Genomic DNA, 26,014 nt, shown 5'->3' with positions numbered 1-26,014 from the left:
ATATTGATACAAAAATGAGCAAAAGTTATACTGTTATTAGAAGGGGTGTCTGTGTTGGGGGGGGGGGGTATCTTTTACGCTATCAGTGTTTTAACCTCAAGTGTCACTTTCTACATCTTTTACATGTCAATTGTAAGGCTTATTTTTAAAATGAAAAAGATAGCATATATATATATATATATATATATATATATATATATATATATATATATATATATATATATATATATATATATATATATATATATATATATATATATATATATATATATATATATATATATATATATATATATATATATATATATATATATATATATAGGCCCTTAAGCAACTCCCAGGATTCTGGCAATAAAATATTTCCCTTAGCTTTCAAGTAGCCTATTCTAAAACTGCAAACCAAATTGATAATTTTTCTTGCTGGGTTCACATCTTCAGGAGTTCCTTCTGGCCCCGGGCCCCACCGAGAGTCACTGCAGTGAGCTATTTATGGTCTCCACAGGGGCAAGGTTCCGCCTCTCCGGAGACATTTTCATACAGCCTACAATCTTAAACTCTCCCCTTCCTCTCTCCTCTCTCCTCTTCACTACTCCTGTCGAGGATGTTTTCCACCTATCTTGGGTTGGGGTGGTGGGGGGGACTCCTCCTCTGCTCCTATTGGCTCTGTGTGAGCCTATGCCGCGTTGACGTCAGCCCCCTGCGGCGCTGAATGGACCGAACAGCCTGTCTGCTCCTTACTCCAAAACAGCTCGGCAAGGCTCGGCACGGCGCAGCACGGGTCGGGCTTCACCCTGGGAATAGAGAAATACCTGGAAAAGGAAGGTTACAGGAAACAGGCCTCAACAACTGCTTCGTGTTTTTGATTTTTTTTTTGCACAAAAGCAAGGACGGGGGGAGTGCTCCCACCGCGTTGCGGGTGTATGTGCGTGCGTTTGGATCACGATGATGCAAAGTGCGGCGGTCCTACAGACAGAGAGTCCTGTAAAGAGTTTACCGGAGATTCTCGGTGTGCCACTGCAGCGTAAGACATTTTCCCATCTTCTCATCCTTGTTCTGTCGGTTACCAGTCTGAGGACAGGTTGGTGAGTGCAACCTCTGCTGCGGGGTTTGGCCATTAAAGACGGGGCTGACTTACAGCCAGATAATAAGGCAAGGAGACTGGAGCCCTATAGGCCAGTGATGTGTCATGCTGCTAATAACAAAATGCAAAAGTACGATTTAAATGGCATCAGTTCACTTTTAAACAATTCATAGCTATTTAGGGAAATTTCTGAAAAAGGTGTCAATGCAGTTTCTTGCTTCTTTAAATTGTTAATGATCATTTCTGTTCTGGAGCAATGATTTGGTGTCAGAAAGTGCTGCATCCCCAGTGCAGTGCTGCTGGACTCACACTCTGCTTCCAACGCTGTTAATTTGTAAACGAGCCTGCATGGTCAAGGGATCAGACGCGATTGTCATCGTTGCCCATCAGACAAACACGCACTGGCTTTGACTGACATCCGTTACTGAACCTAATGTGCCTTAGACGTCTTATTCAAAAGGCCCGGGCACTGGGTGAAAATGCCAGAACAATTACTTTACTGCTTTAGAACAATTATTTATACGTCTTGCAACACTTCCTAGACTTCATCATCAAAGGGAAGAAAAATATATATATATATATTTATCAGTTGCTTCTATAACCTGCAGGGCCTTTCATAATCTGATCATGGAAATACTGAAGTGCCACTGGACCCGTTTCTGCTCTGACCTAATTATTCAGGGACGAGTTAGGAAAATATACTCCCCATCTAAAGGGGGGAAAAAATCATATCATCATCATCAACAACAACAAAATTATAATAATAATTTTTTTTATTATTACTGCCGCTTAATCTGGTCCAAAAATATTACAAAGTAAATTTTAAATGTAAAATTCATGAAATATTCAAAAACAGGTCTACAAATTGATCTTGTGCGATTGATATAAAATCTATCTATCTATCTATCTATCTATCTATCTATCTATCTATCTATCTATCTATCTATCTATCTATCTATCTATCTATCTATCTATCTATCTATCTATCTATCTATCTATCTATCTATCTATCTATCTATCTATCTATCTATCTATCTATCTATCTATCTATCTATCTATCTATCTATCTATCTATCTATCTATCTATCTATCTATCTATCTATCTTCTTACAATAACCCATAGGGGTCCGGCTTATACTCTTTAATTTTATGAACTAATACAGATTAAAAGATTGGATAAAGATCCTGCCACTCAGCCCCCTGCAGTGCCAGGATTCATACTGGTTTTAAACCTGGATTATTTTTTGGAACCTAAACAACCTTTCTAAGTATTTTATGTCATTTATTATGCTATTCTTATACATTTTTTCTAAGGTATATTTATTTAATTCTTATACATTTGTCTAAGGTCCATATTTGTTTGACCAATTGCTATTGCTCTATAATTTCTTTACTGCTGTAAACACCAGAATTTCCCGATTGTGGGACAATAAAGGGATTCTCTGTTCTTTATTCTATTCTATATTAGGAAAAACACAAACCTTTGATGACTCTTGGGTTGTTGTGTTTTTTACACATTTGGAGATCATAAACCATTTATCCAATGAGATGAGGGGCTTAAAGCATGATTACGGTTTTAAAACACATGTTTAGTTCTTTTTAAATCGGAAAGTTGTGAAGAGAGGAAAGTGATGAGACAGAAAATAGACCCCCTGAAGGTGGAGGCTATGTGGTTGGTGCGCTTTTTTTTTCAGCACTACTTTGCTCATCTACACACGTCTATTTCAAACTCACTTACTTACTTTTGTAATATATATATATATATATATATATATATATATATATATATATATATATATATATATATATATATATATATATACATATATTATTGGAATAAAGCCAGACCAACCTCCAACTGTCTTTAGGAATTTAAGCTGAATCCAGAAAAAAGATTTCCGCGTGTTTTTCGCATCTATTTATACCAAAGAACGATGAAGGACCCTCTGTTGATTTTTTTTCTTGATCTGAATTGTGCAAAAATATCCAGTGTGATATAAATTTGTTCGATTTTTTTTCTTATAATTTGGCAAGAATTAATAGCAATATTCCTCGCTATTCAAAATACAACTGGAGCTTTTATTATAAGGTAGTTTTTACTGTTGCTGATATCCTTTCTCTGCACAGGAAGCAGCCCGTTACCCGGGTAAAATTGTTTCCAACATTACAACATTAACGAAAACCTTTTTTTCTGCTTAAGAAAGCACGAGAAGGAACGATGCAAATATTTGTCATAAATATGGCTATTCAATTTTTTATTTATTTATTTTTTTTTTTTTACAAAATTCGGTCAATTAAAAATTTCGCTATATTTTTATAATAATCAAGGTCTTTATCTGAGTATTTGTAGTAGGGGGGAGGGCTGTTAAAGATTTATATTTCAAAATTAAGAAAAACATGGATATAATCGCGTCTTGATCTTGATTTATGTCAGGAAGCCGTTTCACCTACAGACACTGGTTGTCACCACGCTTTCCATAAAATCATTCAGGGATTAATTAAGATCGAGATGGAACAGGCAAACCAGATTAAGACGGAGAAAATCAATACGTCGTCAGAAAGAGAAAAAGCATTTTTGCTCTGCGAGCAAACGGCTCTGAGATCAGCACCTTGGACAGAGACGGGGATTTTCACTGGGCACAGACCTGCACAGTTTTATTTAATTTAAATATATTAGTATTGCTGTGTGAGAGTTAAAAAAAATAAGTTCACATATTTAATGTGGTTTTGACCTTATACCGAGAATGTGTCATAATAACATAGAAAGCAACCGAACATCAATAAGAAAACAGGACAAGGAAACGTGATATTGGAAAACCGCAGAACTGAACCTTCCAGTTCCAAACAAATGTTTCTCTCCGTTCTCTGATTTTATTATACCAAAGGGTTACATTTAACAGTAGTTTCTTACTGCTGAAATTACGCAGCGAATGTAAATATATTTATTGTAAAATAATGTCGACCCAAATCCTCTAATTTAGAAGTACTATACGGCGAATCTTCCCGATGATGCTGATCGACCTTAACCTACTGCCTTATATCGCTGGCTGACTGTTACCCGGACTTCTCGTTGTTTCTCTTGGCAGAGATCCCTCAGTGTGCAGGCTGCAGTCAGCACATCCTGGATAAGTTCATCTTGAAGGTGCTGGACAGACACTGGCACTCCAAGTGCCTCAAGTGCGCAGACTGCCAGACCCCGCTGGCGGATAAATGTTTCTCCCGGGCGGGCAGCGTGTACTGCAAGGAGGACTTCTTCAAGTCAGTGCGCCCCTCACTGTTTTTCGTTGTGTTGTTTGCTTGGTTACGATAATGGATAATTAATGGCTTTAAATTTATGATTGGCAGATTGCAGCTTTTCAATTAAGAAGCATTTTGCAAATCGAAACTGCAAAAACAGAGGAATGAGAACACACACAGGGATTATTTAATACACACACACACACACACACACACACACACATATATATATATATATATATATATATATATATATATATATATATATATATATATATATATATATATATATATATATATATATATATAGATATATAGATATATACATATAACAGCATCTTTCCTATTTGATGTTATGCAGAACAATTTAAGAGACAAAATAAGCAGCAAAGAAGGTCTTAGTTTTCGAATCTTTAAGGCAGAGAATACTATACATTTTGTCATTGAGCTCTTTAAAATATAGCACACAAAAAAGCTACTATTCTCTAGTTAATTTTAAAATAATAAAATAATAACAATTTTTTTTTGGGGGGGGGGTGGTTACAGGCCTTGTTTAGACTTTTGGCCTTCTGACTAGTAGTGTGTAGCAACAGGTTGGGGTCAGTGCTGCAATCTGCATGCTCTAAATAGATAAACAAAACCAAAAGTACATTCTACAGCATCACATTAGAAGGAGTTTAGGTTGTGATGGAAGACTACTTGTAGTTTTGCAACAATAACTCTTTTTTCCATTCTTTCTTATTGTAACCTGCCTGGTGCAGATGCTATTTATATAATCTTTGATTTCAACACCCTAAGATTATCATGCTCTGATTATAAATCCTTGTTTTTCCCAATCTTTAATTTTTTTATTTTTCCATTTATTTTTTTCTTTATTCTAATGATTGGATTTCAAAAGCATTACAGAGTTAAATTGAGTTTGACTTTTATTCAAAACAGGATCAGCAGATCTGGGCTTTTTACTAAATCATGTTTGAAAGGTTTTAATGCTCAAACCCTGAATGAGACCCGAGGAGCTCTGGAGTCTAACTGGTTGCTAACTGTATTAGCTGACCCAGGGGGCCGACGAAGGGGACATTGGCATGTTCAAACTCCTGAAACATGGAATAGCACACGTGGGGTTTTTGCTGGTTTGGAGGCTTCACTTAGATTTTTTTTTTATTTATTCTTGATCGAGTGCTTTTATTATTTGAACCTCTGTGTTTTATTAGTTCTTACAGGGTGGGTTTACTGTTTGCTGCCTTTCTCTGCCTCCAGCTCTATAACTGTTTGCACTTAAACTGCAAAAATACAAGCATGAAAATGCACAGATATATTAAAAACTGATGCTTTGGACAAAGGCATCATATAACCTAATTGTTTAAAGAAATGCGCTGCAGAATGGGTTTATTTTTGTTTTTGAACAGCGTAACTGCTCCTAATAGAGCTTAAATTTTCATTGACTGGAAGATTTTATTATTTCAGAATTGTGTTTTCTTTGTGTAACAGGCTCCATCATCATTACCACATCCTCTAAAATCCTCCCTCTACTTCTTGTTTTCCCTCAGGCGTTTTGGGACAAAATGTGCGTCATGCCAGCAGGGTATCCCTCCAACACAGGTGGTGAGGAAAGCACAGGACTTTGTGTATCACCTGCACTGCTTTGCCTGCATTATGTGCAGCAGACAGCTTGCAACTGGGGATGAGTTTTACCTCATGGAGGATGGAAGGCTGGTGTGCAAGGTGGATTATGAAACCGCCAAGCAAAACGGTAGGTGTGCTCACTGTCAAGGCAGAACAACAAGCAAGAGTGAAGACATACTTTTTGTTTTATAAAATAATGACTGCAGATATCCAGCTATTTGTATCACTGCTGAAAGGCTCTGACCTAACTAGGCTGCATCAGAAATGCAGAAAGGTCTTGATAGAACAAGCTGTGTTCACCTTTCATCCAGGCAAAATAACTTCTGACTGTGGATCGTTGGTGTTTGTCATCTGGGTGTGTGTGGTGTTTCCGTCCCTCCCTCTCCTCTGAGATTTCTATGCATCTCTGATTGATTATGTAAAGTGAACCGATGCTCTTATATGGTGCAGCTCCAATAACTCCTCTCCTCTGGCACAGGGTAGATTTATGTCCTCTGCTGTGGGAGTGGGAGAGATGCACAAGGACAATAATACACTGCCCTGCATAACTATTTGCTTTTTTCAAACCACACAAACACACACACAACATATATATGCAGAAGTAGGAGGTCACTCATGTTTGCAATGATGTTTACAGATGACTCAGAGGGTGGGACCAAACGACCAAGGACCACCATCACCGCCAAACAGCTGGAGACCCTCAAAAGTGCCTACAAAAACTCGCCAAAGCCTGCCCGCCATGTCAGAGAGCAGCTGTCGTCTGAGACAGGCCTGGACATGAGAGTAGTGCAGGTAGTTTATTTATTTATTTTAAGGAAATTAACTGAAAAGATTAATTAACTCTGTTCCAAACATATTTTTTGTTGTTCTATAAACCAATTAAGTCGTCTGTCATTAGACATCACTCCTAGTTTCTCTGATCATCAGTAGTTTATAAACAATTACATTATGAAAAATAATTCTATAGTCTTATTATTATCTTATTATTAAAATAATGAATGCGTTGTTTAGATATTTATTATTCCAGTTTCTTGATGCGGCAACAATTTTTTTTTAACAAAAAATCTTAAAAGAACACATTTGATTTTAATCCAGTCATTAAACTGTAAACTGATTCTGTTTGATTGTTTTCACATAATGAGATGATAATGTTCTTTTTTTACATTTCTATGCATATTTTATTATATTATTTCAAATTAGAAAATAATTTTCATGTCCCAATTTTAAATATACTTTATATACTTTATCTTTCACAAAAACAAATATTTTATACAAATATAGAAACAAAAACATTTATCATTTTTATCAACCTTTAAGGTGCTTCCAACTGTCAAGCCAAGGAAATGCTAAATATTATATCATATTCACAAGCAAACAAAATGTTTGCTCACACTGATAAATGTCTCAAATTTATTTTCTATAACAGAAAGAACAAAGAAAAAATAAAGGTTATAGATAGATATTGCTTGAATAGACACAAATAAAATGGTCTGAATCCTTGATTTTTTCTCTAAATTTGCATGTTGTTATTTAACCTGTCAGGTTTGGTTCCAGAACCGGAGAGCCAAGGAAAAACGTCTAAAGAAAGATGCAGGTCGCCACCGTTGGACTCAGTTCTATAAAAGTGTCAAACGCAGCAGAGGAGGAACCAAAGTGGAGAAGGAGAGCTCAGCTGATGATGGAGGGCTTAGTGACAGCGAACTGAGCTTCAGAGGTACTTTTTCAGATAATACAGTCGCAGAAAGGGAATTATCAGACATATATTATGGCTAATAGGGTTAAGTGGGCATTCAAATGGTAAATACCATTAGAACTGCACATACCAATGCATCTTTGTGGCTTTTCATTTGCTCGCTTGTCTTCCTTGTTGGATGGTGCCACTTTGAGGCAGATCTAAAATGACTTTTCTTCTGTGACCGCTGATGCTTCCTGCCACAGTGTGTTTATGTGACGGAGCTAATAGAAATAAGCAAAGGTGCCCCAGTGGGATGGAAATTGAGCTTTAGGCATCCTCTTTGTTACTTACTGTTCACAGCCCTCTTTAGTATTTGGATAATCATAAAAGTCTCCAAACCACTTTGAAGAAGAAAGATGTTTTTATGAGAAATGAAAAAAGATGGTGAAAGAAACTCTATAAAGCATATAAGGCTTTTATTTAATTAGAGAGAGAAAGTGCTTTGTTGTTATGGAAGCCTTGCAGGGATCGATTAAAGTGTTAAACAAATACTTTATAATGCAGTATTTGCACAACATAATTCTATAGAAGAACTTTTAGGATCCAGACCAGCTTTAAACTGTTTAGAAAATGTGCCTCTTCCAAATAAAACAAGAAGGAACCTGCAGACCTTTTTAATGTCACACTTCCAATCCTTTATTGGATCTTTGCATTTTAGGTAATGAGTCAAGAACTTCTGAAATCTTAAAATAATCCTGAAAGAAATAAGTTAATAATACTTAAATTGTTTAATTTTTATTTGTCAAGTAAAAATCTTAAAGGCGTGCTGGACATTTTCCAAAATCCTAAGATTTAAAAGCTTCACAGAATGTTTGGTCACCTGGAAAAGAAAAGGATCTGCAAACTTTCTTAGACATCCCCATCTGCCTAAACTGGTAGTTTGTTTAATGAAGAACATTGATATGAGGCCAAATCTTACAGGGTTACTGTAGATAAACTGCAGAATTTCCACAGCAATAAAAAGGACGCCCTGGTCAGATAAATATTAAACCTTTTGGTCTGTGTGCATTAGACGTCCTCCTGAACAAAACACTCTTTCTCTCAGAGCAAATCATTGTTGATGGGAATACAGGTAAAGCTAAATAATGTGCCATTCTGGATGAAAAATGTGTTAGTTAAAGCCCAAATCTGGTGAAGACTGGTTTTCAGAACTGTGTCTAGTCAACTGACCCTGTGTTATTTGGCGAGAAAGAATGGGCAAAAAGTTCAGTCTAGTTTTGCAGAGCCGGTAGGCACGAAACAAAGTTACCTGGAATTGTGGCTGCAACCAATGGTTCTTTTCTGCAAAACACTGGTAGACTGCTGAGACAACTGAACACAACACTTTAACCAGTTTTTCTTACACTTCACATTAGTACACCACTTTGAGTTGTGCTATCACATAAACAGCGGGCTGAATATACTGTTGCTGCAACAATAACAAGATATTAAGGTTGTATGAATGTTTTTGAAAGCACTGTATCATCCTTAATGCTCAAATTAAACCTGTTAAAGAAGAGCAGTATAATGTCCCATTTTTGACTGATCTCTTTTTCCTGATCTCCTCTCTAGACGACCAAGTCCTGTCTGATCTGAGCCATGCAAACGGCCTTTACGGGAGTGTCAGTGACATGACCAGCAGCGCAGTTCTGAATGGTGGCTTCTCAGTTGATGCGGCTGGACAGCCCTACCAAGACATCAGACCAGGGAGCCCGTACGGTCTCCCGCAGTCACCTTCCTCTATCGCCTCCCTGCCCGGCCACACACCTCTCCTTAACAACCTGACCTTTAACATGGACAGTCTTGTGGTGCATGGGGGGCCAGGGGGAGTGGGACAGGCTCTGAGGGCCATGGCGGGGGGCCCCACCTCAGACCTATCCACAGGCAGCAGTACGGGTTATCCTGACTTCCCCACAAGCCCGGCCTCCTGGCTCGACGAGATGGACCATTCTCAGTTTTGAGCCTCCAGCTCAGTAGAAAACCTGTTGTGGGGATTCATCAAAAGGACACAACAAATTTATTTATTTTGTTTTTAAACTTTTCTCTACTTCACCCTCTAAGATTGCTATATGTTGTGTTTCTTGGTGGGGAGAAGAAGAGTGACTGGAGTCGTAACAGTGAGATATCAGCCAGACTGGATTTAAACCATGAAAAACACCCGAATGTTCAATCTCAACAATGAATCATTACATTTTTTTTATTATTATTGCCTGTTTTTATTTTGTTCAATCGTTACAAGGGAGACAGAGCTCCTAAAACATTAGTGGATTGTGCTAAACCAAACAGATTAAGGCTGTCATCTGTATCAGACCCAGAGGGCAGCTGCATGCTTCTGAATCACCATGAGTTGAACCGCTGTCCGGCCATATCAAAGCCTTCACATTGGCATTGCACTTTACTCTCCTCTTCTTTTTCTATGTGTAAGGACAGGAGTGCAGAGGAGAGAGACATATGCACAAGGCAAACACAGTGTTTCACTCTGAGAGAAACTTGCAAAAACAGTGGCACAAACATGAATCTAGAAACATGCTCATGTTTTTTTTATTGTATTACTGACAAAGTATTTCGAGAAATGGATTGATCTGCTGATCTGGGCATTCACCCATCTGTTAAAGAAGAAGCTGTTTATATGATGAGGTTTGTGACACAACAGGTCTCTGGTCATTTTTACTGGATTGTAGTCTGATTTAAATGCTTAAGAGAAAAAAAAATCTGTCAGTATTAAAACCTTTTTCACACGAGGAATCTTAACTTTCAGTATAGGTCACACATTCCAGCTATTTTTTTTTTTTTTTATTGAGCTGTAAAATTTTAAAACATGTAGATTCCATAACAGCTAAACCCAAATTGTACACAACATCGATAGGTTTTAACAAGAATAAAGAAAACCCCTTTTAAGGCTGGATCTTGTCAGTATGATCCAGCCTTCTCTTGATAATCTTCTCAGTCAGCAGCAGCCCCAGCTTTGCTGCTATCAACCTACTTCCCCCGACTCCAGATGTGTTTTCGGTCTGTTGTCCGGCTGCCCGGCCCTTTGTAGCAGAGGGATTAACACAGTCTACCACATTCATAGCTGATAATTCAGCGTCTGCAGAGATCAGTCACCATCAGCTCAAGCTTCAAAAACGATTTGCTCCAAATAGAATTTCTCATAATAAATCCCTTGTGAGCGTCATTTAACTTGTAAAACAGTTTAATACTTGTGCAAAAGTTTTCTTTCAAATGCACCCTGCCATATCTCATCTCTTTTCCTGTTTCTTATTAAAGAGAAACCAGTTGATGTGAGCACCTTTTTGGAAAAGGACCATGTATTGCTTTTTAAGAGACCAACAGATTACAGCCCACAAAATACGGTTTATTTACCTCCAAAATCACTGTATATTTTCATTAATATGTAGGTAACATGGACAAGAGAGGGTGAAACGTCTTTAAAGGGAACATTTATTTCTTAATGTGCTTATTTATGCATAATCTGTTATGACTATTTATGAAATAAATGTTATAGGTAATTAACTTTTTAAAAATATTATTTTCAAACATGGGTAAGAAAAAAACATGCCATGTGTTCATTTATTTTAATAATACCTGGTAATAGTAATTTGTCTATACCAGGTAAATAAAAAACATATTCCCTCCTATTAGAGAAGTGTCACAGCCTTATTTCATGCACAAGCCAATGGATAAGCAGTAAATGCTTTGCTGCTCACAACTGAATTATAATGATGAAGTAACCTGTTGGCTGCAATCTGGAATCTTACAGGAAAACAATGCGGAAACCCATCACTTTGGCTTTTTGTTCACTCTGTTTTGCCTCGGAAGTTTGCATCTTATTGTTGTAAATTTTGTACAGTTTGAAAACGTGTAGATTGTCTGGTTTCATGAGCGCTATTTATTATTCTTGCCATGTGTCTTTGAAAAAGATGTGAAAGAGAGCACTGAATTTATTCATTTATGCCTTCTGTGTAATGGTATGAGCTGTGTACAGTTAAATCTATATGAGGAAAATAAAGCTGAATTGTCTTTGGTTACCCCTGAGATGTGCTTTTTTCACAGAGGAGGCTTGCAGTAACAACTGTGAGAGCTAAGATTGTCAGCCAAGCTTTATTTATGATACATCCAAAGAAAAATACGTCCTGTTGGTGTTTTTATTATTTTGCCTTATCGAAACGCTCTTAGAGCCAGTTAACCCACAAATTCATTTACCCATTGAGAGCATTTACCACACACTTAGGCCTCTATTCAATTGTGGAGATCCATTTAGTACCTCCAACAGGCACTGGTCAGTCATTTAACAGTGATCGATGCTGTTTTCCTCTCTCGCTCTCCGGGAGTGGGGGTGACAAGAAAGATGCATGAAAAGAAACTATAAAGGAGGACAGAGGGGAGGGGAATAAAACATGCACACAAACAGATGCCTTGCTGGCTGTTCCCCTGATCCTATCAGTGCTAAGGAGACACTGGAGCAGATTGCAGCACAGAAAAATCTACCCCTAATCCCCAGGCTGTTAAGTAATCGCATGGTGATTTGTGAAATATGGCTGTGTATGCTTTGTATTCACTCAAAAAGAAAATGTCTCTTATAATGGCAGTTATCTGATATGTCAGTATATCAGGCTTGTATACCCATTATCTACTAAATCACACTGTCAGCTTAGTTAATAAGCTATAATGGCATGAGATATACCTTGCAGCAGTCATTTCATTTTCCAGTGCATTGTCAAACATGAAGCAGACCATTTTTTTAAGTTTTTGTAGTGCTAGTCACCTTCATTTGCAACATTCTTATAGGAAATGGGAAAAAGAAACACATGCAGCAAAGGTCCATTGTGCAGCCATGAGTGTGTTTGAATGGCCTAGTCAAAGTCAAGACCTCAATCAAACTAAGAAACGGAGGTAATAATTGACAACTAAGTGATAATTTCTCAACAGCTGAATTGCAGTTTTAAAACCTTTTTATGTAGAAATCCACCCGTTCGTCCTTAAGGACCAGGAGGTTATAATTGAGTCAAGAAGATTGACAACTGTGTCAAATGTGAAAAAGTGTTTTTTGGTTTACAAATTACTCTCCTAAAGATAAGCAAAACATAATTTATGCACTGTTCCAAGGACAATATGAAGAAAATATACTGTGAGACAATTTTGTATTGTCATGGAAGACCCTGGATACGCTGGAGGGACTATGTCTCTGAGCTGGCCTGGTGTCGCCTCAGGGTCCCCCCAGAGCAGCTGGAGGAGGTGTGTGGATCAGGAAGTCTGGGTATCTTTGCTTAGACTGCTGCCTCCGCGGCCTTGGCGGAAGAAAATGGATGGATGGAATTTTGTATTGACAATGAGTCTAAAGGATGATTAAAGGAAAGGCTTAGTAAAAAAAACTACCACAATAATTTCTGAAAGCCAATTAATTAGTGAAATAAAATGACCAAATAACAGAGAAAAATGACAAAAGCTTTAAATCAGAAAAGAATACTCCAACTACGTACTGTGATCTCTTCAGTTAAACAGTAGTAAAGCAGCAATTACTTTAACCTAACAACTACATATTCTCTGATTTATCAATATTTTAAGAGTATAAAGGAGTTGAAAAAAATGAAAGAAAAAAAAAACTATCCATCTAGCCATTCCTTCAGAGTGTCTCAGATCCATAAGGTTCTGGAGAGAAACCGAAACATCTGACTCTCCACGCTCCAACTCTTCATCTCTTTTTACCTCTGAAATGTAAACTGAGGAGTTTTATTCATTATTTATTGTTCAAGGTTCCTGTCCTATATTCAGGAACATTTGGGGGATGAGGTCCATGAGGACGCCTGAAAACAGCCTTTATCAATGATGGTCTTCTATTTACTCTCACAGGAACCAACATAAAGCAGTGAGTTCTGTCTGTTCTCTGCCCTCTCTCTCTATTACATGGAAGAAAGGATTATCAACTCAGCACAACTGGCCTCCAAACAGTTGACCACATGTAACAACATCAGACAACAAAAACTCCACATCTAGCATCTTTGCTACTGTATCAAGATGATCTTAGACCAGCCAACCAGACAGTTGCTGCAACAATTGGTTTGTGAAACTAAAGAATTTCTGCAAAAACTGTCAGAATTAATTGTCATTACCAACTTAAGAGAACACATGCTCACATTTGATAATGTGGGTCAATAGTTTGTGGATATAGAGGTCCATACCATGAGGACATTAAGCTTATGGTATAGACAACAAATGTAGGTGCATTACATTGGAAACATTTTGAACAAATAGAGATAGAGTGGTGAGATCGTAAGGTATGCTATCCATATTCATCGGCTATTCAAGGTATGCATTCATGACCATCACCTCATGCTAGATAATAATAATGCATGGTCCTATGTTCAAGGATCTGTACACAATTTCTGGAAGCATCCCAGTTTTTACATGGCCACCATAAGAACCAGACATTTTACCCATTGAGTATGCTTGGGATGCTTTGCATCAGCGTATACAGCTGTGTATTTAAGTTTCTTCTGATATCCATTAGCTTTGCACACTTGGAGCTACATTCCAAATGCCACAACCAGAGATCTAACAAACTTTATGAGAGGGAGATGTACGACAGTAAGATAGGCAGATATATTGTCCTATTAGATACAGACTGCTTCCTAAATCTTCCTAAATTTTTTCCCAAAGTGGCTGGCTGGCTGGCTGGCTGGCTGGCTGGCTGGCTGGCTGGCTGGCTGGCTGGCTGGCTGGATGGATGGATGGATGGATGGATGGATGGATGGATGGATGGATGGATGGATGGATGGATGGATGGATGGATGGATGGTCTACCCCTTCTTTCATTACTTGGGCAGTTTCCAATCTCTCTGATCACTCTCTCTCTGATCAGGATGAAGTGGATGTGAAGAATGAATTAATTACGATCTTGAACAAGCATGTTTATTAGAATTAAAATAATTAGAAATAAATGAAATTTGTTATAATGAAATTAAACCACAGCGAACATCTGTATGAAACTCATTTCTATGTGAGTATGTGAAGCATTTGTCTAAGAACAGAGGAGTGTAACCCAAACATAAGTGCTATCGATTGCTTTGTTTTAGCTATTCTTTTTGACATTATAAAACAAAAAGGCAAACACTCATTCTGGTTGGAGTTTGCACGTTTGCATAAAATGCCACAAATCGAGCTGATTTTTATTTAAGCATTGATTGGATGGGCCATGGGCATTAATGGATAGAGTCTAATAGAACCAGCTTACAAAGATAAAGAGCTGCACAGACAGTTAGGATAATTTACACGCCACTTACAGCACTAGTATACATATAAATCTGAGGAAACTCCACCACTGTTGCTTTTGCAAAGATGACAAACACAAGCGCAAATGCCATTATCATCGATCGCAAGGCTTTTATTACAAACTTCCTAAAGGAAACTGCCTGTTTTTTTTCTTGCATGTAGCAAAAAGGAATAAATTAACATGCAAAACAGAGAGGATTTGTTTTGGACCGAAAGTCAATCTCAGCGCATTGAGAAAGGACATTTTTCTCCTCAAGTAATTCCAATCTAGCCCTGCAGTAAACAATGATCTGCATGATGGCTGAGTTGGCTGGAGTCAAGCTTAAGACTTTTAATGACACATTTAAGGTTGTTCTAAAGGGAAACTACGACTTTTTGGACAAAATAGTAGCTGGAGTTGCAGATATCAGGCAGATAACAGGTATCTTTAAAAATAAGATGTTGTGGGGTGGATTTCTTTTTTTTTATCATTTATGCTTTTTCCTGTTGATTTAAATAAGTAAGACAGATAATGAAAATAACCTGTGATCTCATTAAATGTTAGAGTTCTTGGAAACAATGAAACACTCTCTATACCCTCTGAACCCAACAGATATTCATACATTTTGATCTAAATCCATCCAGAGGGATACTATTTTACATCTGCCTCCATGTTGCATTTTGAAACTCTGGTCAACCTCTGTTCCAAACTCACGTCTTTAGTAAGAGCATTTTCTCCATGATTGTCCTAATCTAACCTTTATCTATCTTAAAGCTACAGTGTGTAATTTTCAGCGACATCTAACGTCCAGACTGCAGACCGCAGCAACATGAACATCTCCCCCCCACCGCTTCTCCCCCCAACAGTACGGCGAGCGTTACGGGACAAAATGTCTTCCACGACGTCCGCATCACCTACCTTCTCAAGTGATGAGGTTTGTTTACATAGATAATTTTACAGATAGTATTTCATTAGTCTGTGTAGAGTATAGATTTCATGTAGACTTAAACAACTTGCCGTAGTTACTTTTGAGCGTAATGGGCGATCTCGCAATCGCTAGTTTGTTGGCTCTGCGCTGCCGTAGCGCAAAGATGTCTGCCTCCATGGCTGCGAGACCCGCTCCTATGTAATTATAAATAACGAATTCTAAGGCAACGCAAATATTAAGGTTAAGAGGCTGAGCTCGTAGATGATGATAAATAACATAGTTATGGATAATATATTACATTTCTGACTGTATATCCCTGTAATTATTACACACTAGCTTTAATAACACTCTTACCAATTTCCATGTTCCTGATCAAGACAAAACACAGCATGATTGTCCCACAACTATGTTCCACTGTGAGATGTTCAAGGCTTGGGATATTGTTTTATAAATTAACTTTGGTTCAAGCTTCCTAAGTCCTGACTGGTCTGCAATGATACTTGCCTTTTATGATAAAAAATTTAAATAATTTACACACAAGACCCTGTTCACTAAATGTAATTCTGAATGGTTGTACTTGATTTTTATTAAGAGTTAATAAAGTAACTTAATAAAATAAAGCAGTATTAATACTAATGCTATGTTTGAAGTTGTGTGCTATGTACCTTCTATTTGGTAATTATGGAAGGCTTCATTCTGATCTATCTCAATGAAATTCATAAATTTTTTTGTCAAGTATGAGACAAAACAAATGATTCGAGAGATTTAAAGACAGAACCATTCTTGCACATAAAAGACATGTAGAATAAAATAGAAATAAGCATGACTGTTTCCAAGTGAAGAAAAGTAATGTGTCTAAGCAGCAAAGTAAGACCCAAATGGAGACATGCAGGCACCTGAGTAAATATATATATATATATATATATATATATATATATATATATATATATATATATATATATATATATATATATATATATATATATATACTCAGGATAATAACGGTAACACTCAAACATTCTGGTTCTGAATGAGTGAAATATTCTCATAGAATATTTCTGTAGAATGTTTCATTTGCTGACAACTAAAACACACAGAAATTATCAACAAAAGTCAAATCTATTAACCAATGGAGGGATGGATGCGGAGTCACACATAAAATTAAAGTAGAAAAAACACACTACAGGCTGTTCTAATTTTGATTTATTGTATTTAAAACAGGCCAAAATGAGGCTCAGTGCGTAGCCTCCACAGGCCTGTATGACCTCCCTACAACCCCTGCACAGGCTCTTGATGAGGTGGTGGATGGTCTCCTGAGGGATCTAATCCAAGATCTGGACTAAAGCATCCGCCTACTCCTGGACAGTCTGTGGTGCAACATGTCGTTGGTGGATGAATTGAGACATGATTTCGTAGATGTGCTCATTCAGATTCAGGTCTGGGGAATGGGTCCAGCTACAATGTATTCATCTTGCAGGAACTGCTGAGACAATCCAGCCACATGACATTTACCATTGTCCTGCATTAAGAGGAACCCAGGGCCAACCGCATCACCATATGGTCTCATAAGGGGTCTGAGGATATTGGTACCTAATGGCAGTCATGCTACCTCTGGTGAGCACATTGAGGGCTGTGCGACCCTCCAAATAAATGCCACCCCACACCATTACTGATCCTCTGCCAAATCGGTCATGCCGAAAGGTGTTGAAGGCTGCTGGGCACTCTCCAAGGTGTCTCAATAATTTGTCAAATGTACTCAGTGTGAACCTGCTTTGATCTGTGAAGAGCACAGAGAGCCAGTCCTGGTGCTCTCTGGCAATAGTGTTGCACAGCGTTGGGCTGTAAGCACAACTGCTATCTGTGAATGTTGGGTGCTCATACCATCCTAATAAAGTCGTTTCTAACCGTTTTGTGCAGACACCTGGACATTTGTTGCCCGCTGGATGTAATTTTGCAGGGCTCTGACATTCCTCCTCCTGTTCCTCCTTTCACAAAGGTGGAGGTAACGGTCCTGCTGCCGGGTTGTTGCCCTTCTACTGGTATATTACCTGGTTGCCACTCCAGCCTCTAGACACTACGCGGACAGACACAGCAAACCTTTCTGCCACAGCTGGCATAGATGTGCCATTGTGGATGAGCGGCACTACTTGAGCCACTTGTGTGGGAAAGCACCACCAACATTGAAAAGTGAACAAAACATAAGCCAGGAACATAGGTACTGAGAAGGGGCATGTGGTAAGAATGGAAAATACATAGGTTTTAAGTATCATGAATGGAGTGAAGGTTATATAGTTTAACAAGGTGGACAAACCTGCAAAACTGCTCCGTTGCATCAGTCTTTTACCAAAGAAGTTCATTGCTCAATAGTGATGATTTTTGCCAGAGTCAGCTCTGACACTTCCTATAAAGAAGACCTCAGTGGTGTGACTCCAGCCCAGTTCATTGTCCAGGTAAAGACCCAGGTACTTATAAGAGTCAACTGTCTAGATGTCAGTTCTCCATATTGTCCGATTCAGTGTGCATGGTCTGCAGCTGTAGAAATTTTTAAGTACCTCTTGATTTAATTTACAATCGTTAGTCCTCCATAGAAAAAAAAAAGTAAAAAAAAAAAACAACAAACAAATCTTTGCTGTATTAACTTGCATTACTCCAATGTGTCAGGTTGTGTGGAGCTTTTTAGAGGACTCAAATGCAGAGACGGAAGCTGAGGTGGTTTGTTGTAGATTTAATAAGGAGAAGTGGCAACAGAAGCATAAATCCAAAAACTAACTGATCAAGGAACACAGGAACCAGAACAAAGGGTAGACACATAGGTTAAGGTGGGAATGAATAAATGAAGAGAATTCAGCAAACAGTAACTGCAGAGAAGGAGTATAAATGCCAAACAGAGCAAAGAATGTAGTAATTAACTGATTGGAAGCAGGTGTGGACAGAAGGATCTAGAAGGGAGCTAGGGGAAAGGAGACTGACACAAGAGGGCAGCAGAGAGTAAACAAGAAATACATAAGAACTCAAATAAAACCAGAAAAACAACTAGAATGACAAAAATGGAAATGAACCCAATTAGCTAGAAAACTCAGAATAACATAAATCAATGTGTAACTAAAAACTCAAAAAGAAAAGTGAAAGTGTCATTATTCTGCCCTTTAAAGAAATGGTAGAATAATGACACAAGGTTAGTAAAATGAAACACTCTTTTCTATTGCGTAAACAAAAATGTTATGGTGATATAAAAAACAATAACAGACATCATAGCATTTAATTCTTGAAGGACTCTTTCCTTTCTAGCTTATTCAAAAAATATCTTTGTTTTGGATTTCTGGCCAACTCTGAAGAAGATTAAAAAGAGGTTTATGAGGCACTAAACTGAAGTACACCCACCTTAAACTGCTCTTAATCTTTTTTTATTACTTTTCACCTGTAAAGAAAACAGCATAAATATTCAGAAGAGCTGCTTATGCTGAGATTGTGGTGCATGTGAGTCTGAGGCTCACGCAGGGAACAAACTGCTGTGTCACAAGTGAAAACCTCAAAGGAAAATTGAAGCTCCATAATGGAAGCATAATGGGCTTAGCGTCAGAGTCTTGCAGACAACAAGGAAAGAAAGTAAGACTGCCGTCAACATCTCTTACCTCTATCCATTCTAACAGAGTTCAGGGAACAACACTGAGACCAAAACAAGCTTCAACAGGAGCAGCAACAGCCTAATGGCCGCATGTGGATAGAATCTTTAACTACTGAAATGGTCTCCTCTCCTCTTTGTGGGATTGTAGATCATCACATCTCAGCCTTGCTTTGAATAATCAAAAACATTGATCTCAGCCTGTGTAGGGTTTATGGTAAAATAAAATTCTGAGTGCAGATGTACTAATCTTATCTCAAGACTGAGAATACTTTGGTTGAATGTCTGAAATGTAGACACTGAGACAATAAAAAAAAAACAACCCCATTTAGTTCTTCCAGGGTGTTTGCATAGAAGTATAGTCTAGACATGTTGACCCCAGATTAATAAGAAAAGCTATGCTTACATGACAGGAACTATATGACTATAACAGATGACTACTTTGGAGCCATTCCACAATGAAGAGGTGTTAAGATGTTATACAGAGAAAGAAAATGAGGGTGCAGGAGGAGGGACCAGCTGCAGGAACCATTTAAGTGAGGAATGCCAGTGGTTCCAAGACTATAGGGAAACATTCCAAATGTATCTATAAATAAATATTCGATCAAGTGATTGCTTAAAAATTTTGCCTGGTCTTTTTCAAGTGATCTCCATTCTCTCTAAACATTTTTAAATCTTTTTCAGTAGGAGGAAAAATAAGTAATGGAGTTAATTATAAATACCTAAAAAGTGTACTTAAGTACAGTGACAAAGTATTTGTTCTTCCTTACTTGACACCTCTGGGGTGGACTGACATCATATTGAACCTCTATGGATTAGGAATGGGACGTCACTTAGGCTCATATGTGAGTCAAGCAGGTGAGAGAATACTTTTTGCAACATAGTGTATGTGATGGAGCTCTTATAGAAAATGTCTGCCCTTGTTTATTTGCAAGAATTCACATTAGATGGTTATACCTTTATGGTCACTTTACATCATTCCATATTGTTGGATAAATTGAGATCCAAATTTTGAAGTTGCCATTTAATATGCTGGGGACTTTATCAAGCACTGATGCTCAATGTATTGCTGTTAAGCAAACCTCAAACCCAGCCTTGAAACTTTTCAAATTAAAATCAAGCTTTCTTCCAGGATTGCCTTGTCTTTAATGGAATTTTTACCTGGCAATTCCTAAAGAAAATGGTTTGCAGAAATGTCTGTCTTCCAGTAAAATATATATAAGAATTTCAGGCAGCTTTGGAAGAATGTTTAAGAAGAAGGTGGTGGACAGATTTCTCACCAACAACACTATACAAACCAGTCCAATTCAGTTCATTCCCGGGCTGAGGAACCAGCAGCTTCCGACCAGACATTTTGTCGGTTATCTAACACCTTGAGTCGTAGCAGATTTTCATTGACACTGGGCAGAGAGGGAGGGGGTTGAGAACAGGGTCAGAGGGAACTTGTGTGGTAGATAGTAACGGATTAAGCTTTGTCTCAACTGCTGTGCAGAAAATCTGCTCTAGGATCTTCATGAATGTGTAGTTAAAAATCCGGGTCAAGGTTTAGTGTATTTTTAACTGTTCTTATATGAGTGTGTATTGAGCTGAGGCTTGACAACAAGTAAAGCAGATTTAAACATGACCATGTGTTGGTCATGTTTGGAGAACCTCCAGATATGCTCTTCTATGACATCATAGTCTAGAGGCAGAGTTGAAAACATACTCAGCAGTGCCTTGTGTGTTTGTTCTCTATATGAATTGGTTATCTTTTTAGCTGTGTAATTTATCATAGTTAAATATAGTTGACCAAACTTAGGCAGCATGCAGTTTTCTGTATATTTATGGTAGATCTTCAAAGTATAGAAAGCAATGTTAAATTGAGTTATGAACATGGGCGTAGGTTTGCATAGGGACGATAGGGACATGTCCCTACCAAAATTTTAGACCGACCTACATTGTCCCTACCAATAATTCGATGTGAACAACATGTGTATAATTTGTTGCAGCAGTGTCTTCTTTTCCTCTAACAGCTCCTCTGCCTGGTAGCTGCAGCTGCCTGGTCTTTCCTGTCCCTTTCACATAGCAGCTCATGTAACTTTGCTGCCCTGTTTAACCCCACACTCTGACTTTTCTGCCTTAAGCTCCACCTTTTCTCTTTCTGATTGTCTGTTTTTTAGTCTGTATGTGTGCGTGCGTGCTTCCAGCATGAAATAAAAAAATATGGCGGTTACTAAAAATTAATATTAGGCTACGAAACTCTTATATTAAAAACTAAATATTATCAACACTAAAACAGGCAAAAACTTCTGATTGTAGTTCTGTAAATAAGCAGGAGAGAGTTTTGATTTGTGGAACCAACGTTGGGATTTCTTTTCTAAAACTAAATATTCTGAGTCAGACAGGAGTTCTGAAAACTGCTGTTAAAATGAACAAGCAAAGACTATAAGTTATCAACATTTCTGATTCCCTTTTACCAATATTTCTTTGCTATTACTGTTTTTATTTTTGACGGCAGGTCAGGTATAAATAACAGTTATTTCTTTTGTAGAACATAACAACATGAAAAGAATGCTAAAGATCTGCTATTTTTTGTTTTCCACATAAAGATAGTTCTATTTAATTAAATTAGAATTAGAAGTAGGATAAAGACAAACATAGGAACTCTATTTACATTGATTCTATTTTTCTAGATTTTCACACGGTCTATAAACATTAATGTCTGGTAAAAATGTTTGAACCTGGCTTTTTATTTTGGATACTATTATATTACAGATAAGATAGTGTTATATTGTCTTTTATAATTGTTAAAAGTGTTTTTATATTTGATTAAACTTAGGCTCATTCTTAGTATTGTGCTTTGTAGATGATGCCACTAAAAAAAGAAAATATAAGAAGCTATTTTAACAGTCAGACATTAAGCAATATAGGATGATGATAAAAAGTTGTGTTACATTTAATCCTTTACTTTTAAAAATGCACTTGTATAATAGAAACATTATATGATTGTAGGAAACAGATATAATGATGCAGGGCAGCCTCAGGGTGAAGCAGCTGCCCTTCAGTGCTGTATTATGGAAGAAATGTGTTTGGAAAGTTACCATAAAATTAGAGCTGCAACTAATGATTATTTTGCAAATTGATTAATCTGTTGATTATTTTTTAAATGAATCGATTAATAATCAGATAGCCAAAGGTTCCTTAAAGAAGATTTTTTACGAAATGAAACCAGATGAAACAGAAAAAAAATTCTATTGAGAAGTTCTGGATGGAGAATATTGACAAAAAGTTTTTTTTTTTATCTTAAATTCAAATTGTTTACATATTTTTTACAATCTTGGTATAATTCCTGCTCTAAGGCAGTTGATCTGTCAGCTAAAGGCACATATATACTCCAGTTAACAATTAATCAATTAATTAGTTGACAATTATTTAAATAATCTATCAATATGATTAACTGTTTCAGCCCTGGATAAAATACATGAAATGGGCTACACAGAGTAACTACAGCCCATATGTACTTGTATAGTTAATATTTTAAATGCTCAGTGTCAGTTCCTCTTATAGTTCCAGTGCAAATGTAAGTACAATAAATTTATTTGCCATACCTTGAATGTATTATCTTACATGATAGAGAGCATATTAGATAAAAAATAAGAGTGGGGTTTACCTCTGCACAATTCTATATCTTCAAAAGAAACCCGGATAAATCCACATATAACAGACATATTTAGACTATATTTGGTTAAATAGGCAGGTATTTATCTACTGTCTTATTCGCTGGTAAGTTTAAATGCTGGGAAAAAAACCCTAATTCCACATTCCTCAGAGCTAGTGATGCTTTAAACATTGATAAACAGCATCTAGTGTGTAGTGCTTATAAGATTTGTATTAATGTAGCAGAAATGCTGCTGTTCTCTTTAAACAAAATGTGCCCTGATGCTAAAATTAAGCATAAAAAGAGAGCATGCATATTTTTGCATAGGACCGATGACATCAGACCAATGAAACTGAAGACCAATAGTGTCCTCACCAAAGTTTAAATCAAACCTACGCCCTTGGTTTTGAGCAATCAATGAAACGGCAGAAACAGATTTGGTGAAGACTTTAATGAAGAAAACTTCTAAATGAACAAAGCATTCCTTGATACATAAGAACAGAATCACAAACAAACCTTTAGAGAGAACCAACTCAGAGCAAAAGCCTGTCAGGTTATCAGACATCAGCCAGGGGAATAGGTGATATGAGGTTCTTTTACATTACAGTATATAATTACAATGAATTATAGAATACTGGTAATTTCTCCAAATTTCTAAATATTTTCAGAAGCTGTTTTTGAAGTAACGAGGCCTTGATAAATCCCAATACATAAATGCCAAAACATCACCACAAAATAATGCAAATATCATCTTAGTAAAATGTTCCCAGGATGTTTTGCAGTTCATTGATCTATCATCAAGTCAGCACAGATGCTTATTTAACAAGAGGTATTCTGGGTAAAACTTACCTTAGTATAGCTAATTATTATCAACAGTTCTCTGCTGTCTTGTGGTGACCAGCGTGTTATCCAGCTCTACTGTACAATCAATATACAGTTTTACAAAGAAATACAAAATAAATGTGGTGCCTTTTCTTTTTTGGCTTATCAAATAGAAAATATATGTTCACAGATGAACTCCAGGAGAGCTGAAATAGATATCAGACTAAACCTTAGGAGCTTAGAAACTCAAAAACAATAAACCAAATTTTGCATTCCTGGTCTAAACACCACAGAGCCTATAGATAGTCTCTCCAAGGGTCAAGTAGGAATAATGGGAATGTCAGACAAATGAGTGGACAAGATGCAGGAGAATATTTGGGATAGTACTATGAAGGATGATCTAGCCTTTCGGAGCGGTGTATTGGCGCAGGAGAGAGGAAATAGCACTAGATTCGGTGACCTCTTCAGGAAGAGAGCCCTCCATGTCTTTGATGGATGGGTCAGCTCCGCTGTTGAGGAGGAGCTCTACGATATCAGCAAACTCGCAGGCTGACGCTGGGGAAACAGAGAAAAAGTATTAAAGCAGAGGAAAAAGAAACACAAAATAATCGAAAGACAATTGAAAGAGATTTTACATCATTTTCTCTTCTTTTTTAACAGAAATAGATGAATGTGTCCCTTTAAAGGAATGCCAAATTAATAAATCTTTTCCCGGCAGGAGTTGAAGCAACTTTCTCTTCTTACATCTTCAGCAGAATTATCTGGTGTCTGATAAGTAGAAAAATTCTGCAGTGGGAAACAATTATAAGGATTTTCATAGAGTGCTGCAGTTTAGTTTTTGAGAGTTGTAGAATATCCTGGCATTTGAGAAAAATAATACATTTCTTTGTTATCTCTTCATCTGTGGTTGAGTATAAAGTAACCTTGACTTTAGCTGCCCCCAAAGTTCTTAAGCTTTCTTTTAACCTTTTCTTTTATCTAATAAATGCAAGTCAATAATCATCTTAATTCTATTCTAGAAAAATACCCCAAAATACCCCCAAGATAATAACAGATCATTTTGTTATTTTTTTTTCTTTCTGTGCACCACCACAGATTTTCAGATGGTCATTTGCAATACTCTCAGAACATCTGGTAAAGGCAAATTAATTTGCCTTTACCAGATGTAACACCTTACATTAATAAGTTACTTTGCATATTGTTGTTATAAATAGAAATATATAAAAGTGATTTCATTTCGTAATCGTAATTTAAAAAAGGAATGAAATTACTAAAACAATGGGAATTTTTGCAGTGTCTCTTTATTGCAAACTTTTTCAGCGAGTAGTCAGCAAACAGTAGCTTAAATGCTTATATGGGGATGAATAGTCCTAAATAATTGACAGGGACCCACAGCATACTGATTTGGAAACTTTTTTACATAAAGGAAACTAGAGTCTAGACTATGCAGAGTCTTATTTTCCCATAATATTTACTACCATGTAAATTTAAAATGCCAATCAGGTTTAAAAAAAGCTTTCGAGTCCCATAGCAAACCCTTACATGTTTTCCTGTTAAAGTCTTACAGAACTATTTAGGCAACCATGTTCATTTAATGCATTAATCTAATAAATATACATTTCACCTTCATCGTGAAATGTACAAAGAAGCAGTCTGCATTTGTTGTTGCTATATAATATGCCCTGGAACAAGCTTCTACAACACCGAATTAGATTTTAGCGTGTAAAAGCAAAGTGCTGTGTTTATGAGGCAAGAGATAGTTTATCCCTTTACTTTGCCAGCTCATATCTCAGCTGGAAAGTCATTGGGATATATTAGCAGGAGTACTATTAACATGTAAGAGAAAACATATGCATTAGACTACTAACATTGTTAGTTTTTTTTTTTAGTACAAACATGAGTACTCAACACTGGTTTCAAACCCGATACCAGCATCTGTATCGATGCAACCCTAGTCAGAACATCATGTCTATCTCTAACTAGTTGAGACAAAGTACCTGTTGCAATCAAGAAATCAATGTTTTTAATTAAACTGAATCGGTTGAATGAGTACTGTAAGTACTCAGAAAGTAGTCTTGCTTTATTTCACTTTAAAGCTACT

The 26,014-nt window shown here is 37.0% G+C and overlaps 2 protein-coding genes across 3 annotated transcripts in view; one reads left to right on the top strand and one right to left on the bottom strand.

Moving 5' to 3' along the window:
- The first annotated feature begins 638 nt into the window (after window positions 1-638).
- On the top strand, window positions 639-11,690 carry lhx4 (LIM homeobox 4). The gene is made up of 6 exons (XM_038288630.1): window positions 639-1,021; window positions 4,168-4,339; window positions 5,866-6,068; window positions 6,579-6,733; window positions 7,484-7,655; window positions 9,228-11,690. The coding sequence occupies exons 1-6, from the start codon at window positions 943-945 to the stop codon at window positions 9,614-9,616; spliced, it is 1,170 nt and encodes a 389-aa protein (XP_038144558.1). The 5' UTR covers window positions 639-942; the 3' UTR covers window positions 9,617-11,690.
- An 11,833-nt stretch (window positions 11,691-23,523) lies between these two features.
- acbd6 (acyl-CoA binding domain containing 6) overlaps window positions 23,524-26,014 on the bottom strand; it is a 48,158-nt gene continuing 45,667 nt past the window's right edge. Inside the window, exon 8 of one of the 2 annotated variants that reach the window (XM_038288626.1) lies at window positions 23,524-24,468. In XM_038288626.1, coding sequence (XP_038144554.1) covers window positions 24,314-24,468 — 155 coding nt within the window. In that variant the 3' untranslated portion in view covers window positions 23,524-24,313. The remainder of the gene's footprint in view (window positions 24,469-26,014) is intronic. The other variant, XM_038288627.1, reaches the window with a different exon arrangement.

Source organism: Cyprinodon tularosa, unplaced genomic scaffold (assembly GCF_016077235.1).
Source record: "Cyprinodon tularosa strain WSP-4 unplaced genomic scaffold, ASM1607723v1 ctg259, whole genome shotgun sequence".
Taxonomy (NCBI): Eukaryota; Metazoa; Chordata; class Actinopteri; order Cyprinodontiformes; family Cyprinodontidae; genus Cyprinodon; species Cyprinodon tularosa.
This window is presented reverse-complemented; position numbering and strand designations above follow the sequence as displayed.

What these genes read in the sequence shown, in the direction of transcription:
- lhx4 (XM_038288630.1), top strand. Translation starts at nt 943, where the DNA reads ATGATGCAAAGTGCGGCGGTCCTACAGACAGAGAGTCCTGTAAAGAGT. An exon ending in TCTCGGTGTGCCACTGCAGC is followed by an intron (nt 1,022 to 4,167) that starts GTAAGACATTTT and finishes TTCTCTTGGCAG; the next exon opens with AGATCCCTCAGTGTGCAGGC. An exon ending in TGCAAGGAGGACTTCTTCAA is followed by an intron (nt 4,340 to 5,865) that starts GTCAGTGCGCCC and finishes GTTTTCCCTCAG; the next exon opens with GCGTTTTGGGACAAAATGTG.